The sequence below is a fragment of the Crocodylus siamensis genome, chromosome 15 (assembly GCF_052110815.1).
Source record: "Crocodylus siamensis isolate JL-2025a chromosome 15, ASM5211081v1, whole genome shotgun sequence".
Lineage (NCBI taxonomy): Eukaryota > Metazoa > Chordata > Crocodylia > Crocodylidae > Crocodylus > Crocodylus siamensis.
This window is the reverse complement of record NC_143409.1, coordinates 30,171,658-30,197,352: the sequence shown is the minus strand read 5'-3', so window position 1 is coordinate 30,197,352 and position 25,695 is coordinate 30,171,658. Positions and strand designations below refer to the sequence as shown.

The 25,695-nt window shown below is 41.1% G+C and overlaps 1 protein-coding gene across 1 annotated transcript in view; it reads left to right on the top strand.

Moving 5' to 3' along the window:
- TMEM266 (transmembrane protein 266) overlaps positions 1 to 25,695 on the top strand; it is a 149,891-nt gene that overhangs the window by 86,271 nt on the left and 37,925 nt on the right. Inside the window, exons 5-8 of the mRNA XM_090028768.1 lie at positions 2,706 to 2,779; positions 18,833 to 18,889; positions 21,693 to 21,831; positions 24,908 to 25,023. Coding sequence (XP_089884894.1) covers positions 2,706 to 2,779; positions 18,833 to 18,889; positions 21,693 to 21,831; positions 24,908 to 25,023 — 386 coding nt within the window. The remainder of the gene's footprint in view (positions 1 to 2,705; positions 2,780 to 18,832; positions 18,890 to 21,692; positions 21,832 to 24,907; positions 25,024 to 25,695) is intronic.

The following is a 25,695-nucleotide window of genomic DNA, read 5'->3' as shown; positions in this document are numbered from 1 at the left end:
TTCTGCAAGAAATTCATTCATGTCAATTCCTAAACACCTGTTATCAGTCAAGGGCAACTCTTTTGGTGTTACTTCGTAAAGTCCTCCTTAAAGGAGAACTTTTCCCCTCCTTTTAGTCCATTTTAAGTGTTAAAATGGCATGCTTCATTTGGTGCTCTTTGCATCTGTTCCTGGGGCTTGATACTCATCCTGCAGAAACTTCCAAGCACACAGAGCTCTTGACATCCAGGCAATGGACAGAAATTACACATAAACCGATATAATTGCTCAGAAATGAGCTCAAATCTGTAACACAACAAAAGTTCAGTGCACTTAAACTGCTTTCAAAATGGCCAAAACTGGTTTAAGATAAGCCAGGATGGATCCAATATCAGACTTAACTGATTTAAATTAAATTGGTGTATTGAGCTTCTCTCCCAGATCCCCTCCTGATTCAAGTTAACACACAGCCCCCAGCATCCCATGATGCTTTGCACCTCCCCTGAATCCCTCCCTCACAGGATGGGTAGACTATCCTTGGCCCATACTGTCTGCTCCAGCCAAGCAAGGAGGCATGCCCTGGCCTGTGCCACTGCAGGCATGTGGCTTCTGGTCTGGCCTGTGCAGGCAAGTGGCTGCATTTTCAGAATCAAAAGTCAATGTCTGTTCACTTGCATGTTGGTTTAATCTATGCAGGTTAGACTAACCAGCAAAGATTGAATCGATTTATCCTCAGGTCTTTTGACTGTCTGTACTTAGCCCCAGAGCTTTCTGTTGTGTGATTACTAACCTAAAAAGGGTAGATCTTCTCAAAGACTAGAGTAAAGTGAGAATATCTTGTCTCCTCATTTCTTTATTCTGAATTTCCAGACTATGACCTTTCAATTTTTTTCTGCTCTATGTATGTCTCAAAGACACAGTAACCCTGTATAGACAACCCAAACTCTAATCTTTCTGGCGTGGTAGTGAAACAGTCTTACCACTCACACAGTTTGTCTACACAAAGAAGTTAGTACACAGTAAACTATAATGTGGATGACCGTGCACTAACTCCCTTTGCTGCTCCCTAAAGGCTTGTCTAAACTGTGACTCTTGGGAAAGTTCATTTGAATTAAATGAATTCACTTAGAAGTGAAATAAATTAAATTGAATAAAGACTACTTTAATTCTGAATAAATCTTCACAGGGGTATTATTATGCAGTGTAGCTAATCTAGTTAAAAGTTGCACTTTTAGGTAATTTGGATTAACTTTCCTGAGTGTGTCCTTGTAGCCATAGCCAAAGCCAAAATTGGCAGTTTGACAGCCATATGCTTACTGAAGTATATTGTATGACACAGTTACATTCCTCTAACATATTTTCTTTATTTAGAACCACCATTGGTTACATTTTAGCCAGTTGGTCAATACTTTTATTAATGTAGTTCAGAGTTGCAATATTTTGCGAGTATATGTATTTCCCACCTAACAGTTCCTCTTTGAGTGGTTTCATATGGGCTTTCAGTTGACGGTTCATTTTGTTCTAATTCTACTCGGTTAGATTTATGGCGTGGAACATTAACAGGATCAATCTTTCTGCTACTAGTCTCACTGCAGCTTTTTGTTTCATAGACTTCAACTAAATTAGAGGGGAGCAGAGTCTTGACACAGTTATTACCTTGTTCTTCTACGGAAATAGTGGCCAGTGAATACTATATGAAGGTACCTAATTGAGGGATCTCTTCTGAAAAACAAGCCATTGATTTAGATGTCTATGTTTGGAAGTCTGAGTTTAAGCACAAGTCTTGGAAAACCTTGGTCTAAATAATTACTGATCTTCCAGGGCACAAATTTAAAAAAACCAAAGATATTTTAAATATTCTTTCAAGGACAAATGGATTGTTTTTAGTTGCACAGGGTTTAGTCTACATCTGCTTGTAAAGCCAATAGAACTTGTACAGTGAAAGCATGATAGTGAAAGCACCGACAGTGTAGGGTATTATATACTGAAGATCTGTTTCTGTAGCACTTCATGCACAGAACAGGTGCAGAACTGATCTGCCGTGTCATTTGGACGTTTCTCTTTTTCTGTAGAGTTTTAAATGGGGCTGATAACTTTTACTAGAGTTGTGATTCAGTCCATTCCAAGCAGTTCACTGGCCCAAAAGGGCACCATGCTAGTGGAGTTGGATGGAGGGCCTTCAAAGGAAGAAATCAGGCTGAGAGGAAAGGGACATAAAAGCCCTTCCCTAAGAAATATTTCTGCTTTCTCTGCCACCAGCCTGGCACCCCGGTTCCTACACCAATTTCTTGCTTTATTTTTCAAAAGCTCCAATGCAATATACTACTACTTCTGTACTGTACAGTAACCCTTCTGTGGTTGTGATTCAAATTCAAAGAGAGAAAACCGTGATGTGCCCTCTTCCTGGAGATTCTCAGTTAATGAACCTTTTAGGTGATCATTGCATAGGAGCAGTGAATGATATAGCTTATTTAAAATGAGCAAGTCAAGCCTTTGGATAAAAACTTCCAGTCATTGCTGACCGGAGCTGTTTTGAGTGAGCATCCTAAAAGGGATAAAGGACCATAACATCTTGTCCCCTTTGTTACATTTCTGGCGTGTTTCCCACAGAATGCTTCTCTTTGTTGTTGTAAGTTGTGATGATATAAACTGTCATTCAGTATTAAAAAAGTACAAGTTACTGCCTGCTACTAAAATCACGCTTCATTATATTGTGTTAATTGCAGTTTCAAATGCATCCCAGTTTGCAGGAATTATTCACTGGATCAGCCTAGTCATCCTGTCTGTGTTCTTTTCAGAGGTATGTATAATGCAAAGGTTTGAACAACAACATGAAACAATTTATTTGGATATATGGCCCAGCACTGCTTCCACTGAAGTCAATGAGAGTTTTGATGCTGACTACAAATCAACATTTGCTGTAAAGTTCTCGTTTCTACTAACACTCCCTGTCTTCACTGGAGTTAAGTAGAACTGAACACAAAAATGAGAGAATGTTACCCTACAAAACAAAATAGGAAAGTTGGGAAAAAGAATAATTATATCTTTATCATCTCGAATGAAGAACAGGATAGTTCTGAATTTCTTACTTGAGAAAGACTCTTATTGGGCTCAGTGGGCACTTTGCTGAATGGATAAGAATCTAATCATATACTTTTACAATTTACTCAGGTAGTTCTCTGGTTTTCCTAGGTAGTTTCCTTTCATCTGTACTGTTGCTATGTAGAAAAAGTAATTACATGTAGTAAAATACTTTGTAAGAAAATGAACACATGGTGAATTTATATGCAAGTGTATATTCATAGCCTAATTAAATATGTTAATGGAGAAAGCTTATATTCATAATACAACAAAATGGCCAAATTGAAATAATTTGTTCCAGTATGCACATTTATTCCAAAAATACAGTATGTGTTGAAAAACAGGATTCCATCTCTCTGCTTGCACGGGGCATCATATTTCTTATCTAAGTGTTCCAATGCCTCAGTTCTCTATTTCATGTTTTAGCCATGCTGTTTGCTCATGTTCTGCCTCCCTTGGCTGCCATTGACTAAAAATTAACATCTGGTCATTGGTTTCCAATTGTATTGCCAATAAAACTTCATTTATTTCCTGGTGATTCATGTACGGACATGCCAGCAGAACCAATACCAGTCTCTTATTCTCCATGAAGAAACTTACCTCTTCAGTCTTAGGAGATCACAGTGCAGTAGGGAGTGGATAACATTTGTCATACAGGCTTTTCTTAAAACAGTACAGACATTCTGCACATTTGTTCCAATTCTCCCACTTCAACATTATTTTCCCTTGGGCAGAGATGTCCAGAAATTTGTGCACACCCTTTCAGGGAATTGCCATTTCTATTTTATATTCATGCTCCCTTTCCATATCACAGTCTTGGAGAGAGTGTGAAACTTCATCTTAACAACTTGATGGTAGAATCTTCCATTGGATGCAGCCAAAATAAAGGTGAGTAGTCAATATATGCAGTGATATGCTGTCCAAACGATATGCAGAGTTGTTGGTTGTAACCATGTTGGTCTAAGGACATAGGCAGGCAAGGTTCTTTGGGTAGATATGCTATATTTTATTAAACTAACTAAATAGTTGGAAAAACTTCTTTGCAAGCTTTCAGACACAAAAACCCTTCTTCAGGCAATGGGAGACTGCTGATGTTTTGAGTGCTCCAAGGCAGAAAAGAAGCTACACTAAACAATCAGCCTGTGAAGATGTGAATGAGTGGAAGTTTGGAAGACAAAGGGTAGAGATAGGGGGAGAGGAGGGAAAAGTGTGAAGGAATGCAAGGGGTCAGCTCACTGTGCATTCACTCTGGGATGCAGTTGTTGTTTGGTTTCTCCTACATATTTTCCATCAGGGGATTTGGTGCACTGGATGAGAGATATTACATTTCTGAGGTGCAGGTGTGAGATCCAGGAATGGTGATAGTTCTGTTGCGGGGTAGAATTATTGTGGGACTGGTGGAGATGTGTTGGAAGGTTTTACATTTCTTGTCTTGCCATGGTCTGGATCCATTCGGTGTGGTTTGGGTCATAGGATGTTTGCTTTTGGTGATGAGGTTAGCAAGGTTCACCAACATTTCCTTTTTAAACACCATGATCAATATCCAGAATGGTAAAATACAAACCACCATATACAAGAAACATATGGACCAACATACATATATCCACACAAAACCAGCAATCTTCTAGACACACCAAAAAACCTGTAATTTATAGCCAAGCTCTCTGGTATGTCTAACCAGAATGAAAGCACACTGAAAATCCACCAAAGACAAAAATATCCAATTACTTGTAGGTGCACACTTCTCACAAGACAGTCACTCCCTCTCCAGTTTCTCAGTTCTGATTCTTAAAGGGTATTTACAAAACAGTTTTTGTAGGCAAGCCTACAAACTTCACTTCATAAATCTACTGGATACAAAAAAATCATGGACTTAATCTTGGATTTATGACACATTACAACACACCAGGTAACCTGCCTGTTAGCTGACTCCATGCATTCCTTCACACTTTTCCCACTCTTCCCCTACCCTCCCTTTCCCCCCACATCTCTACCCTTTGCTTTTCAAACATCCACTCATTCGCATCTTCACAGACTGCTTCTTTACTTTCTTTTCTTTTCTACTGTGGAGAACTCAAAACATCACCAGTTTCCCATTGCCTGAAGAAGGGTGTTTGTGTCCGAAAATACCTTTTTCTAGCTAGTTGGTTGGTCTAATAAAGATATCACATCTACCCAAACAACCTTGCCTGCCTATGTCCAAAAAGATATATCTTGCTTCCTATTAACACACATAATTGTAAAAAAAACTCCTTGAAACTGTGCTGTTGAGATTGGGAGGGTAACCTGTTCTTCCTCATTGAACAGAAAATCAAATCACAGCCCTCTTTGTTTGCTTCAGTTTCCCCATTTCTGGATGAAGCCTCTGTAATAGGAGAATGATAGAAAACCAGCAACTCACCTGGTCGAGGAGTGAGTGGGGAAGTTTGCCACAAGCTGTGAGAAAAAGCAGTTCTAGAAGCAGGAAGGCAGCTCCCCAGGTATACCAAAGCTCATCTGACTAGCTCCAGCTGACTGGAGGGGTTGTCCTAGCAGCAGGGAAGCTGAGCGAGGCTGGAAATAAAAGCCAGCAGGCTGAACACTGCTGGGGAGGGGGAGAAAAAGCATGGAAGCTGCTGGACAAGTGTCATGCCAGAGTTGTCTCTCCCAGGGTCTGTAGTGAGAAGACTATGCATATGGTCTGTGGATTAAAAGGGTCCAGACAGAAAGAGATGACAGCAAAGCAGAATCCTGCAGCCCAGGATAGAGCACGCTCTCCTGGGGTCTGAGAACTGAAGGGAAACCAGAGGTTGGTTCCACCTTCATTTGTTTACTTGAGGAGGAGATGTGTTTGTTGACCTGAAGATGGAAGGTTTGTTTATGTTCTCCGGGGACAAAACCCGGGGGTATAATAAACAGACTGTTTTGAGGGACTCAACAACCCTTTGAGGATGGGCGTGTTAGCCTGTTTGTTTACTTATGTTCTTATCTCCTGTTCCATTATTGGAGTTAAACCAAGAAAAAGGGGGAAAGAGAGGCAAGGACTTAATTTATCCACATGAGGCAAGGAGCAAGGTGTAGGGGTGGAGGAGCCCTGCAGAAGAACCCTGTCAGCAAACCCATGACAGAGACCTGGTTACAGCCACATAGACAAAACCAGATGTAGCCTCTTATTTCTCAAAATTACAAATTGCGGTGTGCAAAGATTAATAGGAGACTATAAGCTGTGGCTGTCTGGTGTTCAGTGGATGCTGGCACAGGTACACTAGAATCACCTGCAGACAGTCTCAACTCCAGCTCCACTCAGCTCTGCATTCTCTGAAGCCAAAGGCAATGTCCAGTATCCAATATCCAAGATCATTGCCTATGTTCACATGGTTGGGGTTTTTTTGTGTGTATGGGGGGGGTAATCATTTATTCAAGCCAATGCCACTGTGCCTATGTGACCAACACTGGTCTCTTTCTTCCTTTTTACCGAGACTATATGAGCCCCTTCAGTCCTTGTAGGTGTCAGTGCAATAACAGATGTTTAAACTGGGTCATGCTTATCTCCTAGAAAAAAAAATACAGAAATTCCTGTATTCTCCACACGGCCAAAGCTAACTGTGTCCATATTTGTATTCCTTTCTTCTTTCTGGATTTAGGAAAGTACAAGTATTGGGTTCGAATTTTCCCTTACTGCCTGTACTTCACATTGTTCTAATCCTATTGGCATGCACTTGGCCATTTACCTCTGTGTTTCAAAATGTGACTACTTTCATTCATCAGCTTGATTATTTTCATCAAAGAAAAGCTTCCTGCTTAGGATAAGAAGCATCCATGCAGAGAGCCTAAAGGGGCTTTGATGTCTACAATTCAGTTCATCAAACAAATCTCTGAAAAAGTCAAATCCTAGACTGTGTTAATGCTAGCAACATCACACCTTGATGCTGACAGATGCTTTACCATTGTAACAGGAATAACCTGGAAGTGCTTTACAGTATACAAACCAAGAATCATTGTGTAGGGGATAAGTGAATTCTTGTCTTTGCTGCTGTTTTGCTGCAAGTTCAGCTTAACAGGGCAGCAACACATCTAGTTTTGTTGTGATCATTATCATCACACTAGATGAAAGTGTAGAATTTTCAGAATATTATAAAATGGTGCAAAATGTGGAAGCCCCAAAAATCACTGGATCTTGTATGCTCTTATAGTTTTATTTATTTATTTAAGAGCATTTTTTTTTTTCCTGTTCTTGAAATTCTGTTTGGTTTATTTTTGTTTATGGTTGATAGGGATGACATTTTCAGTAAAGCATTTACAGTAGTCCCTTGCTGCTCCCACCTGGCTGGGCAGAGAAAAAGTGTAACAGTTTCCCTGAAAAGCTAAGGTTTTGTTTGATTGTTCAAACCTTAACATATTTCTGCGGAATCTAATCAGTCATTTATAATGCTGTTTTCCCAAAAACAAACAAGGGCAGTAGTGCTCAATGGGAGTTTTCTTCAGAGCAAGTATCATATCCTGAAGTTCAGCGGTTTATATTGCACCTTTGTGTTTTCAATGAGTTTGGTTTTCAATGCAGATAGATTTTTTTTTCCAAAAAAAATTCTTTTTTTTTTATTAGTCTTCCATTATTTATAATAGCTGAAAGTATTTTGCTCCTATTTAAAATATTGACCCTCAAATAGAGGCCAAAGATGGAAAACTTTCAGCACAGAGCTAGCATGCTTTGGAAAATTGTAACTGATTAAAAGCTGGAGTATTATGAGGGGAAAATAGTTTGCATCTTTAACAATAGTGGGCACTACTAGCACCCACAATAACCTGTCATAACAGTTAAATAGGAGCTGGTATGCTGCTTGATTGAAGTGTAGGGGACAAATGTGCCAAGAACTTATAGCTGCAAACAAAACTGCTGCCAGTGAAATGAAGTTGCAACTCCTACTGCATTTCCCTTCCATCTTTTCATCTGTAACTACAGATCTTAGTGAATGCATTGCACCATGTTAATTTTGCATCTTTCTACTGTTAGTCTTAATGACTTTCCAATATAGCAATTTATTTCTCTGGAGTGACATGCCTGTAACTTTTTGCATATGCTCAGATTAAATCTATTAATTGTGATTATTTTTGTTTATTAGCATCTGTTCACATATAATACTTTGACCATGCACCAAACATTACAAAGCATCAAGAAAGAAGAGATATAATGTCAGAAATATACTGGGGCAAAAAGCCAAGTTAACAGGTCAACAAGGTCAAGATTATGCCCTGAGTAGGCAAAATCAGTTCTGATGGTGCTTGTAACAAGGAATGAAGACAGGAAATGTAGCATTTAGGACTGTTAACGAATTGTGATTAATGTGCACAATTAAGGCATTAATTGGTTCTTGTGTTACTTTTTTTAATGCGTTAATTGCACATGTGGCTTTGGAGCTCCGCTCTGTGACCATCACCACCACCTCTGGCCAGCCCAGCAGCAGTGGTAGTGCAGAGGAACGCAGGGCATCCCGGACATGGGCTCTGAGCTGCTGGAACAGGAAGATGGGCGAGGGAGTGGGGGGAACAACACAGGCACACACACACACATACACACACACAGAGGAGCAGCCACAGCATGCACGTAGCCAGGAATGCAGCCTGGAGAATTGTAGAGCAGTGTCCAGCAGGTGAGTCTGTGGAGGGGAAGGGGTGGGGGGAGATGCGGGGAGTAGATTGAGGGCTCCACAGTGAGTGAGTGAGGGAGAGGGGCAGGGGCTAAGGTGAATGGGGTCCTAGGACTGGGGCTGGTCGTGGGACAGATCCAGGGGAAGGGGGGGCACAGCTCCTCACCACTGTGCATACTCCCAGGGGAGTCATGGGGGTTGTGCCCCCTGGATTTGTGTGCTGAGTGGAGGCAGGCTGCCCACTGTGGACTGGAGCTCTGTGCCATGGTGCCTTTCCCCCAGAAGCTGTGCAATGCCGTGTTGTGCCTCCTGCCACCAGGCAGGCAGGGGACACGTGGCCAGCATGTGGCTCCCATGGCAAAGGCAGCAGGGCGCAGAGCCCCAGTCTACAGTGAGTGGCCCACCTCCGCCCTGTGCACAAATCCTGGGGGCACATGCCCCACATGCCACCCCCAGGGGTGCATGCGGTAGCTGGGAACTGCCCTCTCCACGATCCTAGACAAGCTTCCTGCAGCTCCTCACATGACTTGCCCCAGCTCTAGGGCCCCATTCACCCCTGCCTCATTCCCTCCCTCACTGTGGGGACCTCAATCTGCACCCCCCACCCCTTCCCTCTCCCCCCCACTCTTCCCCTCCACAAACTTACCTGCTGGGAGCTGCTCGCCACGCTGCTAGGCTACATTTCTGTAGGGTTACCATATTTCATTTTAAGAAAGAGGACAACTGTGGTGGGGAGTAATATGATTGTGGGATGGGCAGTGATATGCCCAGGCCCTGCCCCTGCCCCTCACTCGTAAGCCACAGTCACCACAGCCCTAATGCTGCCTCTCACTCCTCAACTACAGTACTCCTCATCCTACCAGGGCGTGTGGAGACCTCCCCTCCCCAGGCTCCAAACCCCATACACACACCCACAGTCCCCTACACCTTCATAAATTTTCCCCTACACATACATACCCCATCCCCACCCCAACCATACAAAGTACCTGCATAATTTTGCATAGCTTTGAGTTTTTCTGTGTATAATTTTGATATTTTAGCTGTGCAATTAAAACCATTATTAATTGTGACTATTTTTTTAATCATGCAACTAATCGCAATCAAAATTTTTAATCATTTGACAGCCCTAGTAGTATTGGCTTTGGTTAAGTGGCCTGGACACTGCAGATATTTTAATAGCTTTACAGGATTGGCAGCAGAAAGCTAATTCATGCAGCCCTTACTCTATGTAAGTGCTTGTCTTTTTTTTGGCTAAGATCAAGTGATGACTTGATCATTTACATGCCTTTACATTTTTTTTAATCATGGGAATGTTATTGACACAATTTGGTTCTTCAAATGAAAGGGGTTCCGGGGTGGACCCAGAGGGAGTGCAGTGGTACAGCTGCACTCCTCTTTTGGACTGGACCACACCATGGGAGCTTCTGGGTTAGTGACAGAAATTATACATAAACTGGTATAAGTGACTGGAAACAGGTCCTAATCTGTAACACAACAGAAGTTCAGTGCACATACACCACTTTCAAAATGGCTGAAATCAGTTTACAATAAACCTGGATGGATGTAGTATCTAACTTAACTGATTAGGTTAAATCATTTTTTTGAACTTCTGTCCCAGACCCCCTCCAGATTCAAGTTAACTCACAGTCCCCCAGCATCCCAGGATGCTTGGCACCTCCCCCATAAACCTCCTCACAGGGTAGGCAGGCTAGCCTTGGCCCAAGCTGTCTGCTCCAGCTGAGCCAAGAGGCATGCTCTGGCACCTCCTCCATGCCCTCCCCCCCCCAACTCCCTGGCTTCTGGCCTGGATCACTGCAGGCATGTGGCTGCATTTCTGGAATCAAAAGTGAATGTTTGTTTATTTGCTTATCAGTTCAATCTATGCATCTTTGACTAACCTGCAAAGATTGAATCAATTCAGCCTCAGGCTTTTTGACTTTCTCTACTTAGCCCTAGGCACTTTTTTAATGTCCCTAAAATATATATGAATCCTCCCTTCCTTCCCCTCCATGCTTAAAGACCTGTCCCCTCCCTTCCCCATCCCAACTCTCCCAACTGCCCTGCTGCTTTTCCCACTTTCCCAGGGGCAGAGAAGCTTCAAAACTGCTCCTGCATGCTCCAGCCAGGCTGCACTGGGGTTGGACTGAGCAAGGAACAGTGATAGCAGCAGCAGGGGCAAGGTGGGGCTTGAGTTTTCCCACCCTGCCCAGTCCCCTGAGAGCAGGTGCAGAGAGGGGGAACCCTCTGCTCACTGCTGCTGCCACTGTCACTATCCTCAGCTGAGCCCAGCCCCTGAGCAGCCTTGCTGGAGTGGTCAGGAGTGGCTTGGAACTTCTCTTTCTCCCAGGACAGCAGGTGAGGGAGGAGATGTGCCTTTTAGCACAGGAAGGTGGGATTCTTACTGCTTTGGGTACTTTAAAAAAAAGCCCTTAGAAGCTTTGGTGGCATGGTCTACTCACACCAGTGGATGGGGTGAGGAAGCTGGGAACAAGGTGTGCAACCACTCTTGCAGCCCAGGTGGCTGCTCCTGCACCCCACTTTGCCAAATCCTGGATTTGCCCTGGAGGGGCCTTTAGTCATTAGTACTTTACTGAGTACTAAGTTAACAAAGTAATTAAGCACTATGCTAACTTAAAACAACTTTATTGTTTCATTGAAATCAACAAGTCTGTTCATGTGAGGAATGCTGAGTTAGACCCTTTTTCTGCGACTGTGTGAAAAAAATAGGCACTGGAAAGGGAAGATATTCAACAGTGTTGGAGTTCTAGTAACTAAAGGGTATGTTAAGAAGTTAATTATGATTTTATTTTTGTAGGTTTAATTTTCTTGATGAGATATGTTTTACCTCATACATGTCCCTAGGATAACCTGTGAACAATTTATTAGAGTCTATTATAAGTTTTTGTGCTCCTTGCTTGTAACAACCCTTAGGAAGATTAAAATCTCTTAAGAAAGAGATGTATAGGGCACATCTACATATGCACTTTATTGCGCATTAGTCTATTTTAATGTGCATTAAAGCCTCATAAAAAACCTGTGCTCTTTAGCTAATGCACATTAAAATAAGTGAATGCATATTTTTCTAGTACCTCACAATGGAGGGTGTGTGTAGATGTGTTGCAGGGCTGCTGCTCCAACGCGCTGTTATTATATGAATAATAAGCACAATAATGAGCATGTAGATATGCCCATACAGTATAATCCTATTCAGTCCTCCAAGTCATTAATGAAGGTAGTGAACAGATATTGGCAGACTCCTAGGATCTCTGCATTACAAAGACGAAAGTTAATTCTTCAGGGTAGCTGTATAAGCTAGAGATATGTCATCCTTAATGTAGCATCAAGAAAGAGGAGACATAATGTCAGAAAGACTTAAAAAGGACCCCTTTCTCCCATGTTCCCTCCTCCCCCTGTATTACAAGCAATATTTTTAACCTAAAAACAGTATCATTCTCCATTACCATTACCAAAACTTACCAAAATGTACCCTTCATCCTAACACTTTTTGTATCTTTACACTAGGACTGAATATGGCAGAGCAAGTCACTGAGTGTATTTAAATGCACACTTTACTGTGGAGCTGACTTATTAGCTCTGCAGTAAAGCATCACACATGCCAGTATTAGGGCACATTAAATTAATTAACTACACTGTAAGATAGTACTGTGTGGGACAGTACTATCTTACAGCAGAATACTAAACATGCATATAAATGGTGATAAGGGCTAGTTGGGGCACGAGGGTGCTAAAGTGAGGCTGCCTGCTGCCTAGTCCCTCACTTTTGCACCCTCATGCCCCAGCCAGCCCTTCCCCTGCTTGACACTACCATGTGGAGCCTGAGGCTGACTCTCCAGACCCTCTGCCAGCCCAGGGCTGTTCCACCCCAGTTCAGACTGCTGCAGTCTACAGCATATATGTAGACACTGCACCCAGGAGCAGCTGACTGGTGCAAACTGTGCTGGAGTTTATCACATTTCCTTAATGGCATGTACAAATGCACCCACTGAGTAGCATACTAACTATGCAAACAATAAAGTATTTTTTAAAAATTACTGAATGTACTGTGCAGTCAGCTGACAAGCGTGGCTAACTCACACAGATTGTGGGAATTCACACAGCTGGCTCAGCAAAGCTCTTGGCCAAGTTTCCCTCTGAAATTACACAGAAAATTTGCAGCATCATGCAACTGTTCACAAACCTCACTGCAGAGAACTAATTCTCTTTAGCTGACAACAGCATACCATAATCTTAAAGGAACATTGTTACCTTGGAAATTACATTTCTGCATGGAAATTATTTTCCTTTCATTTATATATAAGCATATGTAAAAGAAGTTACCAAAAATATTTCTTTTTTTCCCAAATTTTTATCTGTGCATTTGATGGCACTTTTGGTATTTAGTAAGTTTCTCTCTTGCTTTTAAAAAAATGCAAATGTAACTGTGCAAACTATGGCTTGAAACACTGTTGACTCTACTGGAGCTCAACCCAATGAACCTTATGGTAATCATGAGCCTTTTGGCTTTGGACTAATATGCATAGTCTGTACATAAGTAGGTACTTGTACACAAGTAGGTACTTGTGCATAAGTAGGTACAAAAGTGTTGCTTAAAAGTGTGTTTATGGAGTATCTGTACTAAAACTTGAAGCAATTTTAAAAAAAGGTAGAATGCATCAATTCTGGGTGACCTAAGTCTATGGGTACCCACAGTACAAAGTCAGTGTTTTCAAATTTGCTGTTCACTTCCCCTGCTAAGGAATAGCAGAGTCTGATATTAAGGAGGTACGGAAAAGCTGCAGGGGGAAAAAGTTTTGGAGACCTGGAGGCCACTTGATCCCCTGGATTTATATTTCCTACTGTAGCAATGGGAAGGGAAGAAATTCAAGGCAAGCCTCCAATAATTAGATTCTATTCCTGGAAAATTATAACACATGTATACATTTTCCAAATATAGAAGCTAATTATTGGGGGGGTTGGCTTATATTCAGAGTTGCCTTATATTTAAGTAAATACGATAATTAAAAAATCTATCAAAAATTTTGTTTTACAGAGTTTTTTCAACTAAAAAATTCAAGTTAGCAATGGTCCTTTAATCCCCAAACTACAGCCATCTATGTTTAATGTTTGCCTTGATGTTTATACATTGCATTACAGCATTATATCTACAGTAAACATCCACCAGTGCTACATGTACTACAGTGACAGAAAATGCCTGGACACAGAGGCCTCATTTACACAAGGCACTTACTGCACAGTAGTTCATTAGTATTGTGCAGTAGTGTTGCAGGGCACAAACCATGGACGCTACTGTGTAGTAATGCTGGTTAATGTGCAGTCATTTAATACTTGATTATGCAAGTACTAAATGACTACAGAGTAACAACTGCACAATATCTTATGTAGACACAGCCAGAAAATAACAAGGCTTTTTTGTTTTTCCTTTTCCCTTACAAATACTAGTTTAAGTACAAATGATTTTATATCACATTGTTGCTCCTTGTGCTTAAACTATGAAGAAATATTTTTTACTTTCATCCATGTAGCGTGCATAAGATGCCTTGATCAATACTCCCCTTTGTTTTTCAGAGATCACCATAGATGGTGTTTTTAGTTGCACTGTAAAAGTAACATACATTAAATACATTTTTGTTGCCTAAGAAATAGACTTGTTTGAAAGAATATTAACAGTTCATTTTGACCCAATATTTATTTGTTGTGTTTATCTGATAGGATCAAAATCGTATATAAAAGTTTGTTTAGAGAAGCTCAGGTTAGTCTAGTTGGAAGTCTTTTTGGTAGGAATTCTGACAATACCCATGGAAGTATTTTGTTAGCACATGTTCTGCCTCTACAGAGGAACAGTAAAAGAGAGTACTGCTAGCTTGGAATCACAATACAGAGGCTTGGCTGATGTGTACTGAAAAAACTGCTGGTGTATCTTGGGACATATGCAGTATTAAAGATTCATGAGCTATACTACCTCCCCTTTTTCCTCACACACCCACAAAGCAGGAAATCAAATCAGCAAAAACCAAGATTTCCTTATGCTTTTTTATTTAGTTAACATCTTAATGAATATGTTGATGAAAGGTGTCAGTTTGTAGCCTGGAACATAGAACAAGTAGCTGCCCATCTTCTTTATGTAGCATTCAGATGTACCTGTATTGTGTTCTGGAGGTAATGGACCTAGGATGAGAGCTATGATTAGTCAGCTTTCCTGCTTGCTTGTCCACTGGTCTCTCTCTTGATTGTCCACTTCTGTGGACATTGTACTACAGAAACTGAGGTCCACCAGTTCATTCCACAGGTCCCACTAAACTTCCACCAAATCTCTGCTTTAAGTCATTACCAACTTGTGTTGATTCATGTCAGCAGTCTAAGGTAGAAAGGTTTGTGTCTTGCTTCCAGTCCTATGAGCTACCCTTAATATGACAGTATCTCAACCCAGGCAGAACATTGCAGGGAGGATAAAAAAAAAAAACAGTCACAGTACAGGGAAAAACTTTTTCTTGTCCCTAAATAGAGAACTTCATGTAGATCTTATGTAAACGATAGAGAATTATTCCCTTCTTTTTGCAGAAGGTATGTCTTACCGTTCCAGAGATAAAATGTTCTTTAGCATCCTCTGCCCAAGGAAAAGGAAATGAATTTCATAATTGATTTCTGACTGTGTGCTAAGTTCTGGCCATGGCTAGGGAGATGGTCAAGTGTTCATCTGTAGCCCTGTAAAGTGCCTCAGCACTTTGTAGTGTTACAAAAAATAGAACATGATGGGGGTGTTCAGATGTTTCATCTTCTGGCTGGAGAGTTACAAAAGTTGCCTCAAAGGTGCGCTTTCCATCCAGGGGGCTTCTCTTGTTGCCCCTGCCCCTGGAGGAGCCTGTCAGTGAGCTCCATTGTCAGAGGTCAGTAGCTTTTCCTAGCATTCCTGTGCTGGGAATGCTGGGAATTCTTCCCACTGCTGGCACCAGCACAGGACCAGGGTTTTTCCAGTTGTTCTCCCAGAGTCTGTGGCAGTGGCACAAGTTGTTTTTCCTAGTGTCCTTACAGCAGCAGTAGCAGCTCTCACAGCAGCAGCAGGAATGATTTCTGATGCCCACAGCAACAGAGGCACTGGCTCTTGCCAGTGCTCTTACTGCAGTGTGACAACAGGGTCCTGGCAGGCCTCCCTGATACTTCACTATGGCAAGCTGTCAGGGAGTCTTCTGCTCTCCCCCACCCCTTGGAGGAGAGTAGGGAGAACAGAGGACTGGGATGTTGGGCGTCCGAGGTACCCTGACAGAACTTTATGCCATTAGACAGAAATGTCCTACAAAATTTATTGATACAAACAAGTTCCTTTTTTAAAGTAGTGGATTTGCCTTCTTTTTTGCTCTACAGATGGTGTGCACATCTGTACACCAGCTTTTTGTAGCATTACAGTGGCATTTGTAGCATTTAAATGTAACTTATGTCTGTAGCCTCTATAGCTGCCCTCTAAATGTTTGTTGACTTCCTGTTTAACAGCTGCTGCCTATGCATAGTTAAAATGGGCAGAACTCATCCCTTCTGTGACTCAAGTGAAGTAGGGTTCAAGAGACTGAAACAGAAATATTTTCTTTTGAAATGCCTAATGACTGCCAGCTCTAGAATTTGCCTGGCTATTATGTTCTGAAACATGTTATGCAGATTTTTTATTAGAGCCTCAGCAGATGCTTACATGAGAACTAAACCCCCAGTTACATTTGTGTCTGCTGGTGTTTGCTTAGGGCTGCTACTTTCGGATTTGATGAGCACCTGCACTCCATTTGTCCTCAGCATTTGAACATACTCTCAGTATTCTTGTTCTCGTGTATCTCTGGTGAACACAGAATCGTTAGAAAAGCCATTTTTGAGATGGCACCTTAAAATGAAGTCCTTCCTCCCTATTGAAGAGCTGATCCCTTGCCCTCCAAGCAACCTCTGTAAACAGTCTTACTGGTTTGCTAAATTTTGAAAATGCTTTGAAATGAAAATGTACTTTGCATGTCTGTGATGATCAAAGCAGCAGCATTGGTCCCAGATGGTAGTTCAAGGTCTCCTCAAAGCCCTTCTCAAATGGAAGAAGCACAACTGAGCTCACTGTTGTGACTAGTGTTTCCCTTCTCAAACAGTTTTAGATGCCACATGCTGATCTACTTGCTTGTGTGATCACTGATAATGAAAATGTAGCTACCTTACTTATGAATAGTTCTGAAGAGTCGGGGTTTTGTTACATTACAGTGCTACTGCTGTTACAGCTTTTCCTACATAGCTATGTTATAAGAGCCCCCTAGTGGAGATAGGATGTAAGATGGAAAAAGGGTTTTTTTTCTATTGGCACAGTCACACCATTTCCGTGAATGACAACAAAGCTAACTGTAGATCTCTTCTGTCAGCATAGCTGTGTGCCACCTGGGGGGTTTTCCAGCATGCCAGTTTACAATGAGCAGTGATTGTTTCACACCCCCAACCATCATAGGTGTTTGAACAAACTTTGTAGCACATCATAGAATCATAGAAAATTGGGGTTGGAAGGGACCTCAGGAGGTCATCTAGTCCAACCCCTGCTCAAAGGAGGACCATCCAAAACTAGATCAACTAGAGTGAGAACAGTTTAGCTCCATCCTCTTTGGAACCACCCTTCAGGTAGTCGAAGGCTGCTATTAAATCCTCCCTCGGTCTTCTCTTCTCCAAACGAAATAAGCCCAGCTCCCTCATAAGTCATATGCCCCAGCACCCTAACCATTTTCACTGCACTCTGCTAGACTCTTTCCAAATTCTCTAAATCCTTTCTTTAGCAGGAGGGGGGTGCCAAAACTGGACACAGTATTTCAGATATGGCCCTACCCATGCAGAATAGATGGGAATAATCACTTCCCTCAATCTTCTGGCAGTGCTCCTACTAATACAGCTGGGTATGCCATTAGCCTTTTTTGCAACAAGGGTACATATTCATCTTATTGTCCACTGTAACCCCCAGGTCCTTTTCTAAAGAGCTGCTGCTTAGCCAGTCAGCCCCCAGCCTGTACTGGTGCTAATACAATTCGGTGGTTAGCTTATAGTTAGTATGTTCAGCGAATGATCACAGCATAAATCTGGAGTTGGTTTGTTTTTAATATATTCCTACTTGAAATAAAGAGGTGACTTTTTATATTCATCACAGCCATTTTTGTACTTTTCCCCTGCACAGTTCCTGGCATCTGCTCTACTTGCAGACCTGCCAACCTGTTTCAGATAAACAGTCACATTTTGGTGTTGTTTATCAGCTACATTCTAATCCTCATGCATGTAAAGTACATTTAAATGAGTTCTGCATTGCTACAGGCAGAATTGTGCCCTAATTTTGCAGTTTTATGAGAGTTAAATTACAGTATTTTAAAATATTGATCTTTTAAAAACAGAGTGAGAAAAAATGGGAAAAAAGTTGTTGGAGTTTTCATAGGAATTCACCATGGGTTCATTATCTGTTCACATTTTATCTTTTTCTCTAAAAAAATACTTTAATTGTTGCTGTTTGCTTAAAAGCTGAAGTGGATGCTTTTCTCTTGAACACTGACTCCCTGATGCTCTGATATTAGGAAATGTCCTCTTGCTCAGGAGAGAATGGCAGCACAGGAGTATGTAATAGAAAAGCGTTGTCTCTCTTCAAAGTATAAAAACACTAATACCTTCAGAATGGGGAGATGCTTCTTTTCTCAGAAGGAAACAGGCACTGGTGCTCTAAAGACTGCATAAAAGGGAAAATGACACTTCGAGCTGACACCAGTGCTGGATAAGGGATACACTTTTGATTTTTTTTTTTAATCTGAATCTCACAACTCTAGAAAATAAAGCATTGTAAAACTATGATAAAAGACATGAACATATGAAACTTGCTACAGGAAAAAGTGTTCTTTTGGTTAGCTGAATAATGATAGTGTTTAGAAGGAGTCACTGCAGTTTTTAATAAAGAAGTATAATTATTTTTATTAAAATCAACATCATTGTTTAGAAGAAATCGTAATGTTTAGACAAAGTTAAAAGATTCCAGGGTATCATTAAATAGAGTAAGGGGTTTTGACTTTCTTATTCGAAAGGATTTCTGAATACATATCATTGAAGTTATAATACAATTATTGTCTTTATTTTTTCTTAATTTCTCTTCTTAGACTATTTTGAGGATTGTGGTTCTTGGCATATGGGATTATATTGAAAACAAAATAGAGGTAAGTGAAAGTACCACGGTCAACACTGTTTGCATTATTTTTCAGCATGTCAAAGTAAGAATAATTATCTGTTCCTGCACTGGATTTGATACAGGAACAGATGCAAAGAGGTATGTTTCCATTAATATTTGCAGAGCCTTATACATGTTCCTCCCAACACAGTAAAATTAAAGATACAAATTAGTTTCTGCAGTGGATAGGGCCTTATCTGACTGATACAAGTTACAGCAGCATTTAAACAAATCTGTTTTCTTGCACAGCTATATTGTGGTTTTTTTCTGACTTGTGTGGACATGAGTTTATTTTTAATAACCATGATAATTAGACTGTCAGCACTGCAACTATAACTGAGACTGGTTACCAATATGATTCAGAATTATGTGAACTGCAGCTAACTATGTTCTCATAACCAAGATTAATTAAAAATAGTTTGAAAATGTTTGTCAAAACAGTTTTCTGTTAAAAAATGCCATTTTGACTGAAACAAATGTTGTGAAATTGTATTAATTTTGATGAAATTTAAGTTTTGAACAAAGAGGAAAAAGTTTTGAACATGTCAAAATGTCCTATTTCTTGATTTTTAGAATAAAAAGGTTATTTTTCATTACAAAATTACTTGTTTAACATTTTTACTTCGTTTTGTACACAAAGGTTTAAAAGAATATAAAGGATTGAAATGTAATAAAACATCAAATATATTCTGTCAAGTAAAGTAAGATGATTTTTTGAATTTCAGAAAATATTGGCTTTTATCCTGAATGAGAATTATTTTTAAAATATGTATATCAGACCCTTTCATCCAACATAAATCTGTTTTTTGTCTAGTTCTGATTCGACCCCTAGGTCAAATCAGAGTCCAAGGATGCTGCCCATTTGTAGCAACACTTAGACATTGTATATAATGGTGTCCTTAGCCATATTGTTAACCCATCCTCAGACTTGATTATGTTTTGTTATGTAGGCAGAGCTTATAGACAGGTCCGCTTCCACCCAAACAATCTTCATTATAGTTCTGTAACAGACAATATTTTCTTGTCCATTCTTGTTGAAGAAAATATGTTAAGAACTTGTAAGCAATAACTGTCTCTAAGAACTGTATACTTGGATCGAAATCAGGAACAGATAGGGCCTTATATCTACCAAACAAAATGATTATTAAGAGCATATGCTGCAAAAGTACAGCAGTATTTAATATACATTTTAATTTAATTATAAGATTTGGCTACATTTTCCTACATTTCAGAAACCAAAGACAGTACAACAGAAAATGTTATCTCCATTCAGTTCCCATAGTTACATAAGAAGACTTCTTACATCTGACCTTCACACTGAGAAAAAAAAGCTCCCGTTCCCACAAGTGGATTTTTTTCCCCTTATATACATTATTCATAGTTTAGAAAAGTTTGCCTACTAATTACATTGAAAAGCTTGCAGAAAGAGGAAACAATTGGCAGCAATTTTACCTCATTTTTCATACAGTATTCCAGAGGCAGACAGAGAAATGCATGTGTTAAAGCATCATAGAACAAAACCCCAACCTAACCATAAATCCCAAAAACAAAAAAAAAGGAAGACTGCTCTGAAAGAAACAGAAATTAATAGGATTCCACTCATCCGTTCAGATAGCAATTTGAGTGCTTTAAAAGAGAGGGAAAGAGAGATTCTGTTTTTTCATTGCCTATAAAAAGCTGTATTTAGAGCCGTGCAAAATCTTGTATAACTAAACATAACTACTTTGTCTGGTTTACTAAGTCTTAGGTTTGACTATTCAAAATGAAGCTTATAGTATTAGTTGGAAGTAACATAGTACTTGGTGTTATCCAGGCCAAACACAGCTGTTTCAGCAGAATTCTGTTTTGTGTTTGAAGTGAAGTGGTCTGTTATAGCATCCTATCTGTGGTGACTGCTTGTTTCTTGCCCTGGCACTGAATTAACGCACATTTTTTGATGTGTGATATTATTAAAGGTAATATTGTTTCTGTCTGTACAAAGCATGAGTAAATGGGTCTTAATAGGGACTGGGAGCACTGTATTTTCCTAAGCTGTGGAAGACCAGCACTATTACATAATGCCATCTTCTCTGTTGGCTATGATATTTAAAACCTGCTTCTTAAACAAATCTATCCATACCTTCATCTGCAACTGTCCTCCTTAACATAATCCAAGGCCACTAACGTTTCCTTATTCAGATCCTGCTTGAAGGTTCACCTTTGCTGTGACTCCTACAGGAAGCTAGCCAGTTGGTAATGGAGTCCTTGATAATTGGAGTCGGTATATCTTTGACCTGCACATAACACCCACACAAGCTGAATAATCAGAATGTGTCCAAGTGCCATCACTCTTATTTATTTGCTGTTCCCTTTTACACCAACTCTTTCTCCCTGTCTGTTTTGTCCATTTAGAATGTGAGATATTTGTACAGGAACATTTCCTCTTTTGTGATTGTTCTGCACCAGGCATCTGGAAATAAGTAGCATTAATAATGCGCCTCCTGAATTGAAATAGCATTTGGGGCATCACCTCTTCATGGAGATTGTAACCAGTGGATCAGTATAGTTGCAGATTCCTCTGGCTGTATCTTCATGTCACCCCTGAAATTTTGAATGAAACCATTAAGGTTTCTGCCTTCCAGCAGAAAAGATGCATCTTCCCCATGGTCTTCACCCTATGTCCTCACCTTAACACAGAGAATAAATATTAACTTCATTTAAAACCCTTTAAGGTCACCAACAGGAGTGGTAGCTTTTGTGACCTTTGGAAAGGGTTTGGAAATACTCTTCATTAAAAATCTCTCTCTTTTCAGGTCTTTGATGGTGCTGTGATAATCTTATCCTTGGCTCCAATGGTGGCCTCCACAGTGGCCAATGGCTCAAGCAGTCCATGGGATGCCATCAGTCTCATTATCACTCTGCGGATTTGGAGAGTTAAGAGAATTATTGATGGTAAGTGGTGATTAAATTGTGTCATGAGAATTTCCAGGATTGGTAGCCCTCATAACTGTTTGTAGAGAATAATTTTATTGTTCTCTTTCTTCTACATTTTAAAAGCAGTGAACAGGTATATAGCATTATGATCCCCATTGATGAGGCTGGGAATCAGTTTTTAGGATAAATACCCTGTTATGATTTTTTTTGTTTGTTATATGCCTTCTCCTGGCATACAGATATATGTGACTTGTTTTCCCTCCTGTCTTTTTTTCCCAAACACTCCTTCTTTGTAGTGTCAGATAAGCATCTTGAATATGACCCTTCTGCAACTGCTGTCTGTCCACTCTGGCATCTTCCATCTTTGATCCCTTTTGCTTTTGGTTTCTGCCTTTAGCATAGCTCTGTGTCTGATGCTTTGTGCTTTCTCTGCATCTTGGAGGTTCCCCACTGAAGGTGCACTCCACAAACCTATGTGTGCTATTGAGTGTGATTTTTAGGCATGTTCCAGTGCTATTTAGCACCGGATTCTGGGACACACCTCCATTGGGGAGGCACCAGGAGAACATTCTGAAGAGGTGACACTGCAGAGAACAGGAGCAATGAATCTGGAAACAAGGAATCAAGGAAAGGAGATGTTAGAGGAGGTGGAGGGCAACTAGATCCATTATCAAAGTATAAGTTGCTTTGGTATAAACCTAAGGGATTTCATAATGCAAGTCACTTTCCTTCTGTGTGAGAAAAATTAGTATCAGGTTGGCACATCTGGCTTAGATCATGAGGGCTTCCAAAATGCAAGATGAGACCCAGTAGTTTAGTAAGGTGAAGTCAGAGTCTGATTCAGGTTCTAAAGAATAGCAAGGAATGCAGTAAATTTTGAGCAGTCTTGCCAAGCAATTTGAACTTGCCCTAGTTGTGACTTGAAGGAGATTTTTCTAGGCAGGTAGCATCCAACTCCTGTTGAAGTCAGTAGGAGTTGGTTCCATTCATACCTTTGAAAATCTCTCTCGTAGTCTATAATTTCCCTTTATATAGTTACTTTCTGCAGTTATATGTAAGAACCAAAATGGTCAAGGACTAAAATACCTCCCCTGGAAGCTGGTGCATACCTATAAAACATACAAAATTGGAGGGGATGAATGGGACACCAAGCAGAGAACACTCCTGCCTGGCCACTGAGAAGAACTAATATTTGCTGGGATAGACATGCATTTGTGTAAAAGATCAGGCAAGTGTTGCAACAAATATTTCAATTAGTGACAGAGATCTCACTGTGTGCATCTACATGTGCATTTGCTCTGTGGTGGGTTTACTCTAGAGTAAAGTACTGTAGAGTAAACCCACTGTAAGCAGATGTCTACATGTGCAAGGATGCTGCAGCAGCTCATCTGCTCCTGGCAGCAGTCTGCTCCCACCCCCTCTGGCCCTGCACTGGCCCCTGCAGTAGCCAGGGAGAGCTATAGGCTCCTCCTGGGTGGTAGACCAGGGGCAGGCAGGGAGCACAGGGCCAGAAGACAGCTGTCTCCTGACAGGGGCTGGGAGATTGCTCCCTGCTCTCAGGGGGCTGCCTGCTGCTGAGGCAGGCTCCACCACTGCAGCCCAGGAGGGGACAATCTCCCCCTGCCCCAGCAGAAGGGAGCTCCTGGCCCCGGCTCCCCAACTGGGGACACGGGACTTGGAAAGAGCTGCAGGAGAAAATCAGGTCCCAGCCCCCTACCCCAATCTACTGATGAGGCAGCTAGCAGCAAGGCCTTGTCTGGGCAGGCATTCCCACCCAGTCAGGGGCTTGCTGCTAAGTGCTCTACCAGCGGATCAGGGCAGGAGGCTAGGATCTGCCCACTCCCCCCCCCAGCTCTTTCCAAGCTTTACACCTCAATTGCCCTATTGGGGCATGAGGCTGGGACCTGCCCCCTGACCAGGACAGTTGCCAGCCCCCACTCCACCTTGCAAGGCAAGGGCTGGGAACAATCTTCCCACCTTTGCTCTGCGATCATGATTAGGGAGTGGGGGCTGGGAGCTGCCTACTGCCAGGGCATGGGGACATCCAGTGCCCCAGTAGCAGGCATGTCCCAGGGGCAGGGAGCAATCTTCCACCCCTTGCTGCCTAGCTGACCAGGAGCAAGTTTGCTCCCAGTCAGATGTCTACACAAGTGCTACTGTGCAGTTACTAATCTTGAGTAAATTTGCTATTTGCATTTACAGGTAGCAAATTTACTCATGATTAGAGCACATTCCTGTGCAGTGAGCATCTGCATATGTAGATGTGGACACTTACTGCGTAGTACTTAACTCTTCTGCACAATAAAATGCGTCATATATTTCAAAGATTTCATAGACATTAAGGCTAGAAGGGATCTTGCAAGATCATGGGGTCCAGTTCCCTGCCCAAGGAGCAGGAAGTAAACTGGGGGTCAAATGATCCCAGCAAGATAGGCACCTAAGTGTTCCTTAAAAGTATCTAGAGTAGGTGCTTGCACCACCTCTTCAGGGAGTCTATTCCAGGCCCTGGGGACTTGGTCTGTAAAGAAGTTTTTCCTTATGTCCAACCTAAAACATTCTTTCAGGATTTCGTGACCATTGGACCTTGTCTTCCCTAAGGGTGCCCTGGTGAACAGACGTTCTCCCAGTTCCTGATCCATACCCCTCATGTACTTATAGGCTGCCACCAAGTCACCCCTGAGCCTTCGCTTCTCCAGGTTGAAGAGTCCCATGCCTCTCGGCCTCTCCTCTTAAAGCCTGCTCTCTTGTCCTCTAATCATGTGCGTGGTTCTCCTCTGGACTCTTCCAAGCTTCTCCACATTCTTTCTAAATCATGTAGATGCACCCACTGTAGATCTGAGAATCTCTGATGCCCAAATGTGGAGGTCCTTATGATTATGTAGGATAGATAACCTTTTCTAAAATAAAAGCTGTAGCTGAACCACAAGTGTTTGTGTTTAATGCAGGAACGACTGGGTGAAAATCTACATCCTTTTGTTCATAGGAGATTAGATTAAATCTAAAGATTTTTGTAGTCTTAAAATCTACGAAGATGTTCCATTGAATAAGTAAAAATATAGATAAATTTCCTCAAGTTTTTACTTCTGTTTTTTAGCCTACGTACTACCAGTGAAAGTGGAAATGGAAATGGTGATTCAACAATATGAGAAGGCAAAGGTCATTCAAGATGAACAGCTGGAAAGACTAACCCAGATCTGCCAAGAACAAGGGGTAAAGTTCAATTATGTTTTTATTTACATATTTCTTGTTTGAGATATTGATGTCATGGTGACGGAAATGGCCTGTGTAAGTTGCCAGATCTGAGATTAGAAAAACTCCATTAGGGTTTCGTTAGAAAAATTACAGGCTTCAACATGATCCTGCAGGAGCCTCAAGTGTTGAGGGGCAGGCAGCTTCCTGCAATCCTTAGCTGCTATATGTGAAACAGACATGACTTTAGACCAGATGGGTTTCAAACAGTTTTACCTTTAAGTGGGGATAGCAACTACTTCTTTTCATTTTTAAAGGAGAAAGCAAATGAGCACTTTTCTAATAACTCATTTATTAGCTATCTATGGAAATCTTGACACAATAAACAGAGTAAGTGGATGTTGTCACATTTACTGGACATTGCATTTGTATTAATCCTATTCGCAGTAAAAGAACCTACAGTGGAAAGCTAATAAATTGCCTAAAATCCTGTTTGCTCGGAAATCGCACTAGCTTTAAATGCAGCAGGCAGCTTCCTAGTGCGCCTGTTTGAGACTTCTGGCAGACTCAAAAATACTGCAGTAGAAGCTTCTAGTTGCTGGAAGTGACTCAAGATTTTTCAGATCCTCCCAAGTCCAATTGTATATAGTAATTCAGTCTTTAAAGAAAAGTGAGATGCAATGCAAAGTGTTT